Here is a 14,682-nt window from a genome sequence, read left to right as displayed (position 1 = left end):
TGGTGTAGGCCATATGGCCCCTCAAGCTGGTAGGTGGAGGGGGGGGAGGAGTAGGGAATGAGGGGGATGGGGTGCGGGTGGAGGGTGGGGGGAGGAGCAGGGAATGAGTGGGTGTGTGGGAGGGGGAGGGGTGCGGGTGGGAGGGGTGGGGGAGGAGCAGGGAATGGGAGGGTGTGTGGGAGGGGGGCGTTGACGGGTAGGAGTGGGTGTTTGTGGGAGGGGAGGGGATGGGGGAAGGAGCTGGGAGGAGGAGCAGTGACGTCTTCACCCCCAGGCCAGACCTGTGGGGAGGGGGGATCGGGGCCAGGACTGCTCCTCCAGGCCACATGAAGCTTTGTGCCTCCCTTTCCTCGGACTCCCCCGATTGCGGCCGATTCCCCCCCCACCCTCGAGCCATTCTCACGGGTCCTTGGCTGTAAACTCCTGGTCACCAAATTCCCGCGCGGAGGGTGGGGGTGCCCGCGCGCGGAGGGTGGGGGTGCCCCGCGCGCGGAGGGTGGGGGTGCCCGCGCGCGCGGAGGGTGGGGGTGCCCGCGCGCGGAGGGTGGGGGTGCCCGCGCGCGGAGGGGTGGGGGTGCCCGCGCGCGGAGGGTGGGGGTGCCCGCGCTGCGGAGGGTGGAGGTGCCCGCGCCCCCCACTGCTCATGTTTATTTGATGGAAGCTGTGCGATGAGGTTTTAATTTAATCTTTGCCCTGTTTTCTTTAACAGATTAATGGGGGAACAAATCCTTTGATGGAACAGCCTCAACTTCCTGGAGAGAGGACAGTTCCCAGATTCCAGCATCTCCCAGTACCCCCAGGATGGACGTGGGCCGAGGCCTGGGCCTGGGCCCCCAGCCCTGCACCAGCACTGACCCTGACAGGCACTCTGAGCGCCCCCCCAAACAACACTCTCACCAGCCTGAACACTCCGATCCTCGGTAAGTTTGCAACCCCCAGTCATTGCAGCCTGGCTCTCGTCACCTCCACATTGGCCTGTCTGTCGGTCCCGGCCTCCCCCCGTCGGAGGGTCGGTCCCGGCCTCCCCCCGTCGGAGGGTCGGTCCCCGGCCTCCCCCCGTCGGAGGGTCGGTCCCGGCCTCCCCCGTCGGAGGGTCGGTCCCCGGCCTCCCCCCGTCGGAGGGTCGGTCCCGGCCTCCCCCCGTCGGAGGGTCGGTCCCGGCCTCCCCCCGTCGGAGGGTCGGTCCCCGTTTCCCCACCCCCTCCGTCCGATCGGTCTGCCTGCACTTGGGTGGGTGTTTGTGTGGGAGTCTCACGCTGTAGACTGTACTTGGCGGGGGCGGGGGTTTATCGGAGGTGTTACTTACTCTGCTCACTGCTGTCCCCATCCCGCTCTCTCTCCACAGACAACTCCCCGTCTCCCACCATCGACGGACCCACGAACAAGGCCGAGGCCAGCAGCACTTCCATTCTGATTGGCTGCTTGGTGGCCATCATTCTCCTTCTTCTCCTCATCATCATCATCATCCTTTGGAGACAGCACTGGAAGAGGATCCTAGAGAAGGTGTGTGTCCCTTTAACACCCCCTCCCCCCACAACGCGCGGTGTCCCTTTAACATCCCCTCCCCCACACCGCGCGGTGTCCCTTTAACACCCCCCTCCCCCACACCGCGCGGTGTCCCTTTAAACACCCCCTCCCCCCACAACGCGCGGTGTCCCTTTAACACCCCCTCCCCCCCACAACGCGCGGTGTCCCTTGAACACCCCCTCCCCCCACAACGCGCGGTGTCCCTTTAACACCCCCTCCCCCCACAACACGCGGTGTCCCTTTGACACCCCCCTCCCCCCACAACGCACGGTGTCCCCTTTGACACCCCCCTCCCCCCACAACGCGCGGTGTCCCTTTGACACCCCCTCCCCCCACACCGCGCGGTGTCCCTTTGACACCCCCCTCCCCCACACCGCGCGGTGTCCCTTTAACACCCCCTCCCCCCATGCCGCGCGGTGTCCCTTTGACACCCCCTCCCCCACACCGCGCGGTGTCCCTTTAACACCCCCCTCCCCCACACCGCGCGGTGTCCCTTTAACACCCCCTCCCCCACACCGCGCGGTGTCCCTTGAACACCCCCTCCCCCACACCGCGCGGTGTCCCTTTAACACCCCCTCCCCCACACCGCGCGGTGTCCCTTTGACACCCCCCCTCCCCCACACCGCGCGGTGTCCCTTTAACACCCCCTCCCCCATGCCGCGCGGTGTCCCTTTGACACCCCCTCCCCCACACCGCGCGGTGTCCCTTTAACACCCCCTCCCCCACACGCGCGGTGTCCCTTTAACACCCCCTCCCCCACACCGCGCGGTGTCCCTTGAACACCCCCCTCCCCCACACCGCGCGGTGTCCCTTTAACACCCCCTCCCCACACACGCGCGGTGTCCCTTGAACACCCCCTCCCCCACACCGCGCGGTGTCCCTTGAACACCCCCTCCCCCACACCGCGCGGTGTCCCTTTACACCCCCTCCCCCACACCGCGCGGTGTCCTTTAACACACCACCTCCCCCACACCGCGCGGTGTGCCTTTAACAACCCCTCCCCCACACCGCGCGGTGTCCCTTTAACACCCCCTCCCCCACACCGCGCGGTGTCCCTTTAACACCCCCTCCCCACACCGCGCGGTGTCCCTTTAACACCCCCTCCCCCACACCGCGCGGTGTCCCTTTAACACCCCCTCCCCCACACCGCGCGGTGTCCCTTGAACACCCCCTCCCCACACCGCGCGGTGTCCCTTGAACACCCCTCCCCCACACCGCGCGGTGTCCCTTGAACACCCCTCCCCACACCGCGCGGTGTCCCTTGAACACCCCCTCCCCCCACACCGCGCGGTGTCCCTTGAACACCCCCTCCCCCACACCGCGCGGTGTCCCTTTAACACCCCCTCCCCCCACACCGCGCGGTGTCCCTTTAACACCACCCCCCCACACCGCGCGGTGTCCCTTTAACACCCCCTCCCCCACACCGCGCGGTGTCCCTTTAACACCCCCTCCCCCACACCGCGCGGTGTCCCTTTAACACCCCCTCCCCCACACCGCGCGGTGTCCCTTTAACACCCCCTCCCCCACACCGCGCGGTGTCCCTTTAACACCCCCTCCCCACACCGCGCGGTGTCCCTTTAACACCCCCTCCCCCACACGCCGCGGTGTCCCTTTAACACCCCCTCCCCCACACCGCGCGGTGTCCCTTTAACACCCCCTCCCCCCACACCGCGCGGTGTCCCTTTAACACCCCCTCCCCACACCGCGCGGTGTCCCTTACACCCCCTCCCCCACACCGCGCGGTGTCCCTTTAACACCCCCTCCCCCACACCGCGCGGTGTCTCTTTAACACCCCCTCCCCCCACACCGCGCGGTGTCCCTTTAACACCCCCTCCCCCCACCGCGCGGTGTCCCTTTAACACCCTCTCCTCCCCCACACTGCGCGGTGTCCCTTTAACACCCCCTCCTCCCCCACACTGCGCGGTGTCCCTTTAACACCCCCTCCCCCCCCCCACACTGCGCGGTGTCCCTTTAACACCCCCTCCCCCCCCCCACACTGCGCGGTGTCCCTTTAACACCCCCTCCCCCCCCCCCACACCGCGCGACGTCCCTTTATCATCCCCTCCCCCACCGCGCGGTGTCCCTTTAACACCCCCCCCCCACACACTGCGCGGTGTCCCTTTAACACCCCCCTCCTCCCCCACACTGCGCGGTGTCCCCTTTAACACCCCCTCCTCCCCCACACTGCGCGGTGTCCCTTTAAACACCCCCCTCCCCCCCCACACCGCGTGGTGTCCCTTTAACAACCCCTCCCCCACACACCGCGGGGTGTCCCTTTAACACCCCCTCCCCACCGCGCGGTGTCCCTTTAACACCCCCCCACACACCGCGCGGTGTCCCTTTAACACCCCCTCCCCCACCGCGCGGTGTCCCCTTTAACACCCCCTCCCCCACACTGCGCGGTGTCCCCCTTAACACCCCCCTCCCCCACACTGCGCGGTGTCCCTTTAACACCCCCTCCCCCACACTGCGCGGTGTCCCTTTAACACCCCCTCCCCCACACTGCGCGGTGTCCCTTTAACACCCCCTCCCCCACACTGCGCGGTGTCCCTTTAACACCCCCTCCCCCACTCCGCGCGGTATCCCTTTAACACCCCCTCCCCCACTCCGCGCGGTGTCCCTTTAACACCCCCTCCCCCACACCGGGAGGTGTCCCTTTAACACCCCCTCCCCCACCGCGCGGTGTCCCTTTAACACCCCCTCCTCCCCCACACCGCGCGGTGTCCCTTTAACACCCCCTCCTCCCCCACACTGCGCGGTGTCCCTTTAACACCCCTCCTCCCCCACACTGCGCGGTATCCCTTTAACACCCCCTCCTCCCCCACACTGCGCGATGTCCCTTCAACATCCCCTCCCACACCGCGCGGTGTCCCTTTAACACCCCCTCCCCCCCACACCGCGCGGTGTCTCTTTAACCACCCCACCCCCACACCGCGCGGTGTCCCTTTAACAACACCCCCCCACACACCGCGCGGTGTCCCTTTAACACCCCCCCACACACCGCGCGGTGTCCCTTTAACACCCCCTCCCCACACACCGCGCGGTGTCCCTTTAACACCCCCTCCCCCCACCGTGCGGTGTCCCCTTTAACACCCCCCCCCCCCCCCCCCCCCACCCACACTGCGCGGTGTCCCTTTAACACCCCCTCCTCCCCCACACTGCGCGGTGTCCCTTTAACACCCCCCCCCCCCACACACTGCGCGGTGTCCCTTTAACACCCCCCTCCTCCCCCACACTGCGCGGTGTCCCTTTAACACCCCCTCCCCCTCACACCGCGCGGTGTCCCTTTAACACCCCCCCCCCCCACACACCGCGCGGTGTCCCTTTAACACCCCCTCCCCCACCGGGCGGTGTCCCTTTAACACCCCCCCCACACACCGCGCGGTGTCCCTTGAACACCCCCCCCCCCCACACCGCGCGGTGTCCCTTTAACACCCCCTCCCCACCGCGCGGTGTCCCTTTAACACCCCTCCCCCACCGCGCGGTGTCCCTTTAACACCCCCCCCACACACCGCGCGGTGTCCCTTTAACACCCCCCCCACACACCGCGCGGTGTCCCTTTAACACCCCCCCACCACACCGCGCGGTGTCCCTTTAACACCCCCTCCCCCACCGCGCGGTGTCCCTTTAACACACCTCCCACACACCGCGCGGTGTCCCTTTAACACCCCCTCCCCCGACCGCGCGGTGTCCCTTTAACACCCCCTCCCCCACCGCGCGGTGTCCCTTTAACACCCCCTCCCCACCGCGCGGTGTCCCTTTAACACCCCCTCCCCCACAGCGCGGTTTGTCCCTTTAACACCCCCTCCCCCACCGCGCGGTGTCCCTTTAACACCCCCCTCCCCCACCGCGCGGTGGTCCCTTTAACACCCCCTCCCCCACCGCGCGCTGTCCCTTTAACCACCCCTCCCCCCCGGCGCGGTGTCCCTTTAACACCCCCTCCCCCACCGCGCGGTGTCCCTTTAACACCCCCCTCCCCCACCAGCGCGGTGTCCCTTTAACACCCCCCCCCCACACACCGCGCGGTGTCCCTTTAACACCCCCCTCCCCCCACCGCGCGGTGACCCTTTAACACCCCCTCCCCCCACCGCGCGGTGACCCTTTAACACCCCCCTCCCCCACCGCCCGGTGTCCCTTTAACACCCCCTCCCCCACCGCGCGGTGTCCCTTTAACACCCCCTGCCCCACCGCGCGGTGTCCCCTTTAACACACCCTCCCCCACCGCGCGGTGTCCCTTTAACACCCCCTCCCCCACCGCGCGGTGTCCCTTTAACACCCCCTCCCCCACCGCGCGGTGTCCCTTTAACACCCCCCCCACACACCGCGCGGTGTCCCTTTAACACCCCCTCCCCCACCGCGCGGTGTCCCTTTAACACCCCCTCCCCCACCGCGCGGTGTCCCTTTAACACCCCCTCACCCCACCGCGCGGTGTCCCTTTAACACCCCCTCCCCCACCGCGCGGTGTCCCTTTAACACCCCCTCCCCCACCGCGCGGTGTCCCTTTAACACCCCCCTCCCCCACCGCGCGGTGTCCCTTTAACACCACCCTCCCCCACCGCGCGGTGTCCCTTTAACACCCCCTCCCCCACCCGCGCGGTGTCCCTTTAACACCCCCCCCACACACCGCGCGGTGTCCCTTTAACACCCCCTCCCCCACCGCGCGGTGTCCCTTTAACACCCCCTCCCCCACCGCGCGGTGTCCCTTTAACACCCCCTCCCCCACCGCGCGGTGTCCCTTTAACACCCCCTCCCCACCGCGCGGTGTCCCTTTAACACCCCCCTCCCCACCGCGCGGTGTCCCTTTAACACCCCTCCCCCACCGCGCGGTGTCCCTTTAACACCCCTTTTCATATGTGCCCCTTCCTCACCCGTCACCCTGCCTTGGCTGCACTTCAACACATCCTGATGCCCATTCCCCCCTCCCCCCCCCCTCCCCACCCCGTGCACTGGACCCTGCTCCCCCCCCCCCCCACCCTGTGCACTGGACCCTGCTCCCCCCCCCCCCCACCCTGTGCACTGGACCCTGCTCCCCCCCCCCCCCCACCCTGTGCACTGGACCCTGCTCCCCCCCCCCCCCCCACCCCGTGCACTGGACCCTGTTCCCCCCCCACCCCGTGCACTGGACCCTGTTCCCCCCCCACCCCGTGCACTGGACCCTGTTCCCCCCCCCCCCCCACCCTGTGCAGTGGACCCCTGCTCGCAATTCCAGAGTTTTCAGTATTGGAGGGGCAGCAGATTGTGGGTGGGGCCTGGGCGTCGCATTATTATGGTCTGTGCTCTGATCTGAAGGGGGTGGGGGATATTATGGTCTGTGCTCTGATCTGAAGGGGGTGGGGGATATTATGGTCTGTGCTCTGATCTGAAGGGGGTGGGGGATATTATGGTCTGTGCTCTGATCTGAAGGGGGTGGGGGATATTATGGTCTGTGCTCTGTAACCTCTCTGCTTGTTTCCCAAGGCTCCGCGGAGAATCCTGGAGGAGGATGTCACTGTGCGCCTGTCCCTGTGCGATGATACCATCGTCATTAGCAACCAGACACAGATATTCCAGACCAACCCCACGTACGAGCGCGTCTTTCCACTGGACCTGGAATACCAGGAACCCGCCAGGCTGCTGCGCAAGCTTCCAGAACTTTCTCAGAGTGCGGAGGACTCGGGTTAGTACTGGAGCTGTCCTGGGCTGTTAGTGGTGGGCATGGGATCAGGATGGGGGAGGGGGTGTAAATCACATTGGCACGGGTCCAAATCCTCGGGATTATAATCAGCAGTTCGGGGACAGGGCGGCTCGATCTCTTCAGCTCAGGGGGAATTGTGTCCTTCCTGTCCGGGGAATGTGTTTGGTGTTTAGTCTGGAATGAGGAGGGCTGCACATCATCTCCCAACCTGGCCAAGAGCTTAGCTTCGGAGATTTCATCATCGTCGCTGGGTCAAAATCCTGGAACTCCCTTCCTAACAGCACTGTGGGAGAACCGTCACCACACGGACTGCAGCGGTTCAGGAAGGCGGCTCACCGCCACCCTCTCCCACAGTGTGAAGTCTCCAGGATGTGGGGAGTGAGCACACACCAACCACACAAGTCTGAGCTGTATGTAGAAATTCAGCTACAAGCCTGGTTATCACTTGTTGATCCAGGATTGCTGAACAGGTTGGTCTCCAGTGGGTGCCCAATACAGTTTGCCCAAGGCCATTCAGCCCATCCCTCTGGTACCCGACCCTCCCATCACAGCCATCAATCTGGCACATTACCTCTCACATTGAGGTCCAAGAATGACAGAGATGGGGAGGGTGGGCTGTAGTTAACTGGAATGGAAGTGAGAGTGAGCTGGGAATGAGGGAGGGGGGAGGTGGTGTATTTGTAACTGGACATGTTTCATGTTCCTGTCCTTTTCCCAGCATGCAGCGGGGATTACGCAGAACCCGATCTAACGAAAACCACTCCGCACCAGGGATTCCAGAGCAAGGTCCCGCACTACGCAGAGGCCGATATAGTCAGCCTGCAGGGGGTGACTGGGAACAACACATATGCGGTTCCAGCACTGACCGTGGACTCTCTCATCAAGATGGAGCTCGCGGTGGGGGAGATCTCTCGACATCAGTTGCACTTCAAGGAGAAGTTGGGGGAGGGGCAGTTTGGGGAGGTGAGTGTCTTTATAACACGGCCCGGCGACCTGGTCCCTGCCCACAGTGTAACCGTGGCACATGCCCACGGCAAGCTCCTGGCCCAAACCAGCGATTGCAAGTCTCCACTGAATCTCTGTGGGCAGTTTGAGGGCAGAGGTGAGCGTGTGGGTCACTGGGAGGTGGGAGTGAGGAGTTGGCTGGGGGGAGTGAGGGGTCAGTTGGGAGGGGGGGTATAGGGAGTTGGTAGGGAGGAGGGGGTGTTGGTCGGGGGTGGGGGGGTTCACTCAGGAGGTGGAGAGGGAGGAGTTGGTCAGGGGGAGTGGGGGTCGGTAAGGGGGGGAAGGGGAGGAAGGGGTTGGTTGGGGCGTGGCGAGGGAGGTGGGGGTCGGTGGGGGGGTGGAAAATGAGGGATCGGTCGGGAGGGAGGGAGGGAGGATACGAGTGGCTGGAGTGACTCCGAGTGACGACGCCCGTGCTCTTTCTCCAGGTCCACCTGTGTGAGGCAGTGAGTCTGCACGAGTTGCTGCGGCCTGAATTCCTCTTCAATGCTGGACACAAGTCGGTGCTGGTGGCCGTGAAGATGTTGCGGTCGGATGCCACGACAAACGCCAGGTACCCGCTCCGGGCCCTCTGCCTGCACCGTGCCGGGGAGGGTGGGAGGGGGAGCCTGTACAAGCCAGCTGTTGCCTGTCTGCTGGGGAGCCTGGGCTGAGGTACAGATGAGGGCCTGTGGATTGGTCCAGAGAGGGATTGGGTGTTCTCGAGACTGCAGACACCGTCCAATAGATTCAAGGTTCTTGCAGCCCGTGGGGACTGTGGGGAGGACGAGCAAACTGACCACAGCACCGTGGTACGGGAAGCCGTTCAAGTGGGGGGGGAGTAAAAAGGAAGGTGGGGTGTAGTAGGCGACAGTATAGTTAGGGGGATAGACACTGTTCTCTGCAGCCAGGAGCATGAGTCCCGAAGGCTGTGTTGCCTACCCAGTGCCAGGGTTAAGGACATCTCCTCCGGGTTGGAGAAAAACTTGGAGTGGGAGGGGAAGGATCCAGTTGTCATGGTCCATGTAGGTACCAACGACATAGGTAGGACTAAGAAAAAGGTTCTGCTGAGAGAGTTTGAGCAGCTAGGGACTAAATTAAAAAGCAAAACCACAAAGGTAATAATCTCTGGATTATTACCTGAGCCACGAGAAAATTGGCCGAGGGTCAATAAGATCAGAGAGATGAATGGCTCAAAGATTGGTGTGGGAGAAGTGGGTTTCGATTTGTGGGGCCACTGGCACCAGTACTGGGGAAAGAGAGAGCTGTTCCATTAGGATGGACTGCACCTGAACCATGCTGGGACCAGAGATCTAGCGAATCAAATAACTAGGGAGGTAGATAGGGCTTTACACTAAATAAGTTGGTGGGGGGAGGGTCCCGGTGGAGAGAAATCTAGAATGCTAAAGAGAAAAGGCAAGGAAGCAGTGCAGGAAAATGATTGGGGTAAGGATAACCAGATTGTGTCAGGAAGGGACAGAGCATACAAACAAAAGACAACAAATAGGGTCCGGGTAAGAAAAATTGGTAGTAAGATACATAGGGTCATAGTACAAAAAAATTGTTAAGATGTCTAAAAATGTTTGAAAGACAAATCTAAAGGCCCTGTATCTGAATGCACGAGACATCCGTAATAAGGTAGATGAATGAACAGCGCAAATAGATGTAAACGGATACGATGTAATTGCAATTACAGAAACATGGCTGCAGGGTGACCAAGGCTGGGAGCTGAATATCCAAGGGTATTCGATATTTAGGAAGGACAGGCAAAAAGGAAAAGGAGGTGGGGTGGCGTTGTTTGTAAAGAATGAAATCAGAGCATAGTGAGAAAGGATATTGGGTCAGAAAATCAAGATGCAGAATCAGTCTGGGTGGAGTTAAGAAGCACAAAGGGGCAGAAAACACTGGTGGGAGTTGTCTATAGGCCTCCAAACAAGTAGTGGTAATGTTGGGGATGGGATCAAACAGGAAATTAGAGATGCATGTAACAAGGGCACTACAATAATCATGGGTGACTTTAATCTACATATAGACTGGCTAACCAGAATTAGCAATAATACTGTGGAGGATGAATTCCTGGAGTGTGTACGAGATGGTTTTTTAGACCAGTACATTGAGGAGCCAACCAGGGAACAGGCTATCCTCGATTGGGTGCAATGAGAAGGGGCTAATTAATAGTCTTGTTGGTGCGGGGTCCTTTAGGGAAGAGTGACCATAACATGATAGAATTCTTCATTAAGATGGTAAGTGAAGTAGTCCAATACGAAACTAGGTCCTAATCTAAACAAAGGAAACCACGAAGGTATGAGGAGTGAGTTGGCTATGATAGATTGGGAAGCTTCATTAAAAGGCATGACGGTGGATAGGCAATGGCTAACATTTAAGGAACGAATGCATGAATTGCAACAATTATACATTCCTTTCTGGCGCAAAACACAAAAGGAAAAGTGGCCCAACCATGGCTAACAAAAGAAATTAAGGATAGTATTAGATCCAAAGAGGAGTCATATAAAGTTGCCAGAAAAAGTAGCAAGCCTGAGGATTGGAGCAGTTTAGAATTCAGCAAAAAAGGACCAAGAGATTTGATTAAGAGGAAAAATAGAGTATGAGAGTAAACTTGCAAGGAACATAAAAGTGGACTGGTAAACGCTTCTACAAGTATGTGAAAAGAAAAAGATTAATGAAGACAAATGTAGGTTCCTTACAGTCAGAAAAGGGAGAATTTATAATGGGGAACAAGGAAATGGCAGAGCAATTAAACAAATACTTTGGTTCTGTCTTCACGGAAGAGGACACAAATAACTTCCCAGAAATGCTAGGGAACCAAGGGACTAGTGAGAAGGAGGAATTAAAGGAAATTAGTATTAGTAAAAAAAATAGTGCTGGAGAAATTAATGGGACTGAAAGCCGATAAATCCCCAGGGCCTGATAATCCTCATCCCAGAGTACTAAAAGAGGTAGCCATGGAAATAGTGGATGTATTAGTTGTCATCTTCCAAAATTCTATCGATTATGGAACAGTTCCTGCAGATTGGAGGGTAGCAAATGTAACCCCACTATTTAAAAAAGGAGGGAGAGAGAAAACAGGGAACTACAGACCGGTTAGCCTAACATCAGTAGTAGGGAAAATGCTCGAGTCTATTATAAAGGATGTGATAACGGGACACTTAGAAAATATCAATGGGATTAGACAAAGTCAACATGGATTTCTGAAAGGGAAATCATGTTTGACAAACCTACTGGAGTTTTTTGAGGATGTAACTGGTAGAATAAGATAAGGGAGAACCAGTGGATGTGGTGTATTTGGATTTTCAGAAGGCCTTTGATAAAGTCCCACATAAGAGGTCAGTGTGCAAAATTAAAGCACATGGGATTGGGGGGAATATACTGGCATGGATTGAAAATTGGTTAACAGACAGGAAACAGAGAGTAGGAATAAATGGGTCTTTTTCGGGGTGTCAGGCAGTGACTGGTGGGATACCACAGGGATCAGTGGCTTGGGCCCAGCTATTCACAATATATATCAATGATTTGGATGAGGGAACCAATGTAATAATTCCAAGTTTGCTGATAACACAAAACTAGTGGGATTGTGAGTTGTGAGGAGGATGCAAAGAGGTTTCAAGGCGATTTAGACAAGTTGAGTGAGTGGGCAAATACATGGCAGGTGCAATATAATGTGGGTAAATGTGAAGTTATCCACTTCGGAAAGAAAAACAGAAAGGCAGAGTATTATTAAATGGCGATAGATTGGGAAATGATGATGTACAAAGGGACCTGGGTGTCCTTGTACACCAGTCACTGAAAGCAAACATGCAGGTGCAGCAAGCAGTTAGGAAGAAAAATGGTATGTTGGCCTTCATTGCAAGAGGATTTGAGTACAGGAGCAAGGATGTCTCACTGCAGTTATACAGGGCCTTGGTGAGACCACACCTGGAGTATTGTGTGCAGTTTTGGGTCTCCTTACCTAAGAAAGGATATAGTTGCCATAGAGGGAGTACAGCGAAGGTTCACCAGACTGATTCCTGGGATGGCAGGACTGTCGTATGAGGAGAGATTGGGTCGACTCGGCCTGTATTCACTCGAGTTTAGAAGAATGAGAGGGGATCTCATTGAAACATATAAAATTCTGACAGGGTCAGACAGACTGGAAGCAGGGAGGATGTTTCCCTGGCTGCGGGGGGGGGGGTCCAGAACGAGGGGTCACAGTCTCAGGATAGGGGGTAGGACATTTAGGACTGAGATGAGGAGAAATTTCTTCACTCAGAGGATGGTGAACCTGTGGAATTCTCTACCACAGAAGGCTGTGGAGGCCAAGTCACTGAATATATTTAAGAAGGAGATAGATAGATTTCTAGACACAAAAGGCATCAAGGGGTGTGGGGAGAGAGCGGGAATATGGTATTGAGATAGAGGATCAGCCATGATCATATTGAATGGCGGAGCAGGCTCAAAGGGCCGAATGGCCTACTCCTGCTCCTATTTTCTATGTTTTTCTAGCCGGGCTTCGAGCCCCCCTTGATGCCACACTGTGCGGCTCGGCCGATCCGACACGAGCTGCCACCCCCATCCTGTGGTGCCCAGAATCACCAGGGCAGGGGCCCTGCTCTATCGGACACGGGCACAGATCCCACTTAACCCCCTGTGCATCCTTTCCAGGAATAACTTCCTCAAAGAGGTGAAGATCAGTGTCCCGGCTGAAGGACCCAAACATTATCCGGCTGCTCGGAGTCTGGTATCCGTGACGACCCGCTCTGCATGGTCACTGAGTACATGGAGAACGGGGACCTCAACCAGTTCCTGTCCCAGCGGGAGCTGGAGAACCACTTCACCCTGGCAAACAACATCCCCAGCGTCAGGTAGGAGGTCGGCAACCATGGGCACAGTACTACAATTAACTGGCAGGGTGGGAGGGCACAGATTAGGGCGATGCCCTGGAGAAATACAAGGAAAGAAGTCTCATTGCTATAGCGCCTTTCACATCCTCAGGACGTCCCAAAGCGCATCCCAGCCAATGAAGTATTTTTGAAGTGTAATCACTGTTACAATGTAGGAAACAGTACAGCCAATTTGTGCACAGCAAGATCCCACAGTGAAAGCATGGCCAATTAATCTAGTGATGTTGGTTGAGTGATAAATATTGACCAGGACACTGGGGAGAACTCCTTTTCTTTGAAATAGTGCCATGAGATCTTTCACATCCACCTGAGGGGGCAGACGGGTCCTCGGTTTAACGTCTCATCCGAAAGACAGCACCTCCGACAGTTCAGCACTCCCTCAGTACTGCACCGTTGGAGGTTTTGTGCTCAAGTCTCTGGAGTGGACTTGAACCCACGACCTTCTGAGTCAGAGGTGAGAGAGATACCACTGAGCCACGGTCATTTTTACTGAGGCTGGTCTGCCAGCAGGGAGCTGAGCTTGTTGGCAGCGCAGGTCAGAGATTGGTCCTGACATGGTGAGCACTGATTCACCATCCCCTCCTTACAAACCGGGGCAGGGGTGATGGGTGGGGGGGTTGGATTTACCCCGCGGTGAGGGGGGGGGTTGGATTTACCCCGCGGTGAGGGGGGGGGTGTTGGATTTACCCCGCGGTGAGGGGGGGGGGTTGGATTTACCCCGCGGTGAGGGGGAGGGGTTGGATTTACCCCGCGGTGAGGGGGGGGGTTGGATTTACCCCGCGGTGAGGGGGGGGGGGGGTTGGATTTACCCCGCGGTGAGGGGGGGGGGGGGGGTTGGATTTACCCCGCGGTGAGGGAGGGGGGTGTGTGGATTTGCCCCGCGGTGAGGTGGGGGGGTTGGATTTACCCCGCGGTGAGGGAGGGTTGGATTTACCCCGCGGTGAGGGGGGGTGTTGGATTTGCCCCGCGGTAGGGGGGGGGGGTGTTGGATTTACCCCCGCGGTGAGGGGGGGGTTGGATTTACCCCGCGGTGAGGGGGGGTGTTGGATTTGCCCCGCGGTGAGGGGGGGGGGTGTTGGATTTACCCCGCGTGAGGGAGGGGGTTGGATTTGCCCCGCGGTGAGGTGGGGGTTGGATTTGCCCCGCGGTGAGGGGGGGGGGGGTGTTGGATTTACCCCGCGGTGAGGGGGGGTGTTGGATTTACCCCGCGGTGGAGGGGGGGGTTGGATTTACCCCGCGGTGAGGGGGGGTGTTGGATTTACCCCGCGGTGAGGGGGGGGGTTGGATTTACCCCGCGGTGAGGGGGGGGGGTTGGATTTGCCCCGCGGTGAGGGGGGGGGGGTTGGATTTGCCCCGCGTGAGGGGGGGTGTTGGATTTACCCCGCGGTGAGGGGGGGGGTTGGATTTGCCCGCGGTGAGGTGGGGGGGTTGGATTTGCCCCGCGGGTGAGGGGGGGGTTGGATTTGCCCCGCGGTGAGGGGGGGTGTTGGATTTACCCCGCGGTGAGGGGGGGGGGTTGGATTTGCCCCGCGGTGAGGGGGGGGTGTTGGATTTACCCCGCGGTGAGGTGGGGGGGGTTGGATTTACCCCGCGGTGAGG

At 59.4% G+C, this 14,682-nt stretch overlaps 1 protein-coding gene across 1 annotated transcript in view; it reads left to right on the top strand.

Moving 5' to 3' along the window:
• The window catches only part of LOC137300317 (discoidin domain-containing receptor 2-like), a 33,393-nt gene that overhangs the window by 11,407 nt on the left and 7,304 nt on the right, over nucleotides 1-14,682 (top strand). Inside the window, 9 exon segments of the mRNA XM_067969403.1 lie at nucleotides 720-831; nucleotides 833-920; nucleotides 1,346-1,503; nucleotides 6,985-7,183; nucleotides 7,920-8,164; nucleotides 8,635-8,759; nucleotides 12,845-12,872; nucleotides 12,874-12,921; nucleotides 12,923-13,044. Of these exon segments, the coding sequence (XP_067825504.1) occupies nucleotides 720-831; nucleotides 833-920; nucleotides 1,346-1,503; nucleotides 6,985-7,183; nucleotides 7,920-8,164; nucleotides 8,635-8,759; nucleotides 12,845-12,872; nucleotides 12,874-12,921; nucleotides 12,923-13,044 (1,125 nt within the window).

The sequence above is a fragment of the Heptranchias perlo genome, chromosome 31, assembly GCF_035084215.1.
Source record: "Heptranchias perlo isolate sHepPer1 chromosome 31, sHepPer1.hap1, whole genome shotgun sequence".
Classification (NCBI taxonomy): domain Eukaryota; kingdom Metazoa; phylum Chordata; class Chondrichthyes; order Hexanchiformes; family Hexanchidae; genus Heptranchias; species Heptranchias perlo.
The sequence above is the reverse complement of the archived record's forward strand: the minus strand, read 5'-3'. Positions and strand labels throughout refer to the sequence as shown.